Here is a 3,644-nt window from a genome sequence, read left to right as displayed (position 1 = left end):
GTTTGTTTTCATCGGTTGACAACCCTATGCGTAAATTTTGGAGAAATTTTATTGACTTTCTTTTGCATTTAATAAATGTTTGTCATTTTTTCCTAAAAATTGTTAATATTATGTGGTTGACAACTCTATGCATTCATAGCCCAATTCGAGCGTGACAGTCGCTGCTGCATTCATTCAGCGCGCGGTCAAGACTGTCATATTTGCTTTAGGAAAACCTTCGATGAATCTTTCGGCTTTGATTTCAAAACCTTTTAAGATAGACAACAGGATCCTTGTGGCTTTGAATCATGGGTAGAAGTCGTTTTTGTAAACATTTCTTGGTGTATATTTCGCTGTTCATTGAAGCAGTGGTGATGAAGGGTTTCGAAATCTTACCGCAGCTACAAATTGCTTACCAGACCATAGGTTTCTTACTGTCACGAAATGTTTTCGGAGCAAAAGACAGACCGGTTTCCAATCCTTTAACCCAATATATTTATCAACGCCCGTGCGAAGGGTTAAAAAAATCCTGGCAAGAAAATGTAGTTGTTTACAATTTGAAACTTATTCAGGAACATTTACTTACGTTTAGTGTTTTTCTATTTGCTCTTACTTCTAAATCGTTGCACTATCGTACGCTGAAGGGCTACAATATAGTTTTAGGTTAAATTCACACATGTTTTTTAGATATAGGTTTCGATTTTACCTTTAGCAGCTTTTATAAATTCAATCCGTAACTACTATTAAATAAGAAATACGCTGTTTGCCTAATTAATATAATTAGTCATTAAGAATTTTAAACTATTCATAATCAGATTTTAATCCTCACCTAGCTTCTACCTAGCTGTTAAGATGACTTCCACTTTAGGTTAAGATTTAGCAACTGAACTACTATGTCTTCCACTAATCTTACTGTCGTTCTTTTATCTTATAAGCAATCAAATGTGCCTACTCATGCAGCTGACATTTCAGACCAAGATGTATGATTCAAAGGTTTTTCATATATATCCGTAGCTCAAGGTTTTCAAATGGAGGTTCACCGCAACCAAGTTTGCGACAGTCCCCGTCAGTACGTCGTGATTATTCATTCGACTTACTTGCATTTGAACCGACATCTAAAACCGCTATCTTCACCGCCGGTCTCTCGTACAGGCCATGTGCAGTTTGAACGGTAGCTCGACGAACCTGGCCGTCGGTTGATCGAACGACTGACACAACTCGCCCTTTCGGCCAACTACATCGCGGAAGATTGTTGTCAACGATAACCACAGTATCTCCTTCTTCTATCGGTTTGACTGGCTGGTACCATTTTGATCGACGCGTTAACGTTGGAAGGTATTCAGCTATCCATTTCTTCCAGAATTCGTCTGCATAAAGTTGTGACATCTTCCATGAATGCTTAAGAACTACCGGTCTGTCATCAAACGCGATCGGGGGTTTAGTACCGTTAGATGATCCTAATAAAATATGATTTGGTGTAATCGGGGGTGCATCTTCAGTATCTAGCGGTACGTAGGTGAGTGGTCTAGAATTAATGATCATTTCAATCTCGATTAGCATATTTCTCAGGATCTCCTCGGACGGAATTCGACTAGGATTAATCTGGTTCAGGATTTTCTTAACGGATTGTACCAAACGTTCCCAGCAACCCCCGAAGTGTGGTGAGGCTGGAGGGTTAAATTTCCATTTCATATCCGTACTGACAAAATGCTCCATCAATTTGTTTTGGTTCACATTTTGCAAAGCCTCGCGTAGTTCACGATTTGCACCAATGAAATTAGTTCCTCGATCGCTTATAATTTCAACTGGAGATCCTCGACGCGCAATAAAGTTTCGAAGTGCGAGTATGCACGAATCGGTATTCATAGAGTGTGCTAGCTCTATATGTACAGCACGAACTGTCAAGCACGTCAGCAAAACTCCCCACCGTTTTTCTACTCTTCTGCCGACTGAGACCTGCATGGGTCCGAAATAATCTATGCCAGTGTATGAAAATGGCCGAGTAAATGCTGCTAAACGGGCTTCTGGGAGTTCTCCCATTTGAGGAGGCACAGGACACGCTCGACGAATTTTGCACAGTTGACACATTTTGCGTACACGATTATACACAGCACGAAGCTTCGGAATGTGGTACTTCTGACGAATTTCATTCAGAACTGTTGCATGATTTAAATGACAGTACTTCGAATGGTAATCCCCAATGATGAGATCGGTAATACGGTTCTTCTCCGGCAGCAATATCGGACGCTTAGTTAAATCACCCACGAACTTAATAGCGTTGATTCGTCCATTCACACGCAGAACGCCGCGATCATCTGCAACTGGACAAAGTGTGTACAGGAAACTAGACTTCGGAAGTAAACGCTTACAATTTTGCGTATCCGATTTGATATCTGCCAGTATTCTTACTTCTTCCGGATATACCTGCCGTTGAACTAAGCTATAGACAAACCATTCTGCTGCAATCAGTTCTTCATGAGTTAATGGTCCCGTTTGTTTAGCCATTCCTTCTACCTTGCAGCGTAAAATAGACACAAAACGTTTGACGTAGGCTACAGTTCTAAGTAACCTTTTCCATTTAGAGAACCTCTCTACACAAACTGCAGGCTCTTGAATAGTGTGATGTAATATATTGGAACGAAGCTCTTCTGTTGTGCTTCCTGAGTGCACGCTAGGTGGCCAAACGCTCATGGGCATCCATAGAAATTCTACTCCACGGAACCATCTACTCGTCGGTTTCAGATCTGGCACCTTCTGCCACTTAGTTCCCTCGTCGGCCACGTTCAGTTTTGTTGAAATCCACCTCCACTCGCTCATGGTCGAACTCTCAAGAATTTCGCTGACTCTACAGGCCACAAACTGACTATAACGTCGATGTTCAGACTGTAACCAACATATCACATCGCGTGAATCCGTCCAAAAGAATCGTTCCGATATGGTTAGTCGATGAGACTTGGCGATAGTATCAGCTAGGCGAACTCCAATTACAGCTGCTTGCAATTCCATACGCGGTATTGATAGATACCTCAATGGAGCTACGCGTGTCTTCGAACCAACTAACGCACATTCAATTTGACTGTTCTGTTCAAACCTCACGTATACCACTGCTGCCATGCCACTTTCACTGGCATCGACAAAAATATGAAGCTGAGTTACGTAGTTTTTGTCTATGGCTGTGACTTGACGGTAACACCTGGGAATCTGGACTTGCTCAACCGAAGGAAGTACACATAGCCAAACTTTCCACTTTTCATCCAATTTTGTCGGAATTTCATCGTCCCAGCCCACACCTGATCTCCATATTTCTTGTAGGAGAACCTTCAAGTACATCAAAAAGTTCCCAATTAGACCCAGTGGATCATATATTGTCATTAGAGTCCTTAGAACCTCGCGCTTGGTTGGAGTTTTGTTAGAGAAAATTATTTCTTTATTGTGCTTTGGTGATAGCCTGAATGTAAATTTGTCAGTAGCAGTACACCACCATAATCCAAGAACCTTCTCCGTCGCGATCGCAGAATATAGATCCATATTCTTCTCATCCGTCACACCGACACGTAATTTATCGAGTACCTTTCTAGAATTACCAACCAGTTACGAATTTCGAATCCGCCTTGCGAATGTATGTAGCAAACATCAAGAGCCAGGCGCGCCGCCTCGTCTTCGGT

The 3,644-nt window shown here is 41.8% G+C and overlaps 1 protein-coding gene across 1 annotated transcript; it reads right to left on the bottom strand.

Moving 5' to 3' along the window:
* Window positions 1-409: 409 nt before the first annotated feature.
* LOC131432642 (uncharacterized) lies at window positions 410-3,422 on the bottom strand. Its single transcript, XM_058599048.1, has 2 exons — window positions 566-3,422; window positions 410-508 (listed from the first exon to the last, which is right to left on the bottom strand). The coding sequence occupies exon 1, from the start codon at window positions 3,349-3,351 to the stop codon at window positions 1,060-1,062; it is 2,292 nt and encodes a 763-aa protein (XP_058455031.1). The 5' UTR covers window positions 3,352-3,422; the 3' UTR covers window positions 410-508; window positions 566-1,059.
* Window positions 3,423-3,644: the final 222 nt, after the last annotated feature.

This window comes from Malaya genurostris, chromosome 2 (assembly GCF_030247185.1).
Source record: "Malaya genurostris strain Urasoe2022 chromosome 2, Malgen_1.1, whole genome shotgun sequence".
In the NCBI taxonomy this organism is placed as follows: Eukaryota; Metazoa; Arthropoda; class Insecta; order Diptera; family Culicidae; genus Malaya; species Malaya genurostris.
Note: the sequence above shows the minus strand (reverse complement) of the source record. Positions and strands in the feature narration are given on the sequence as shown.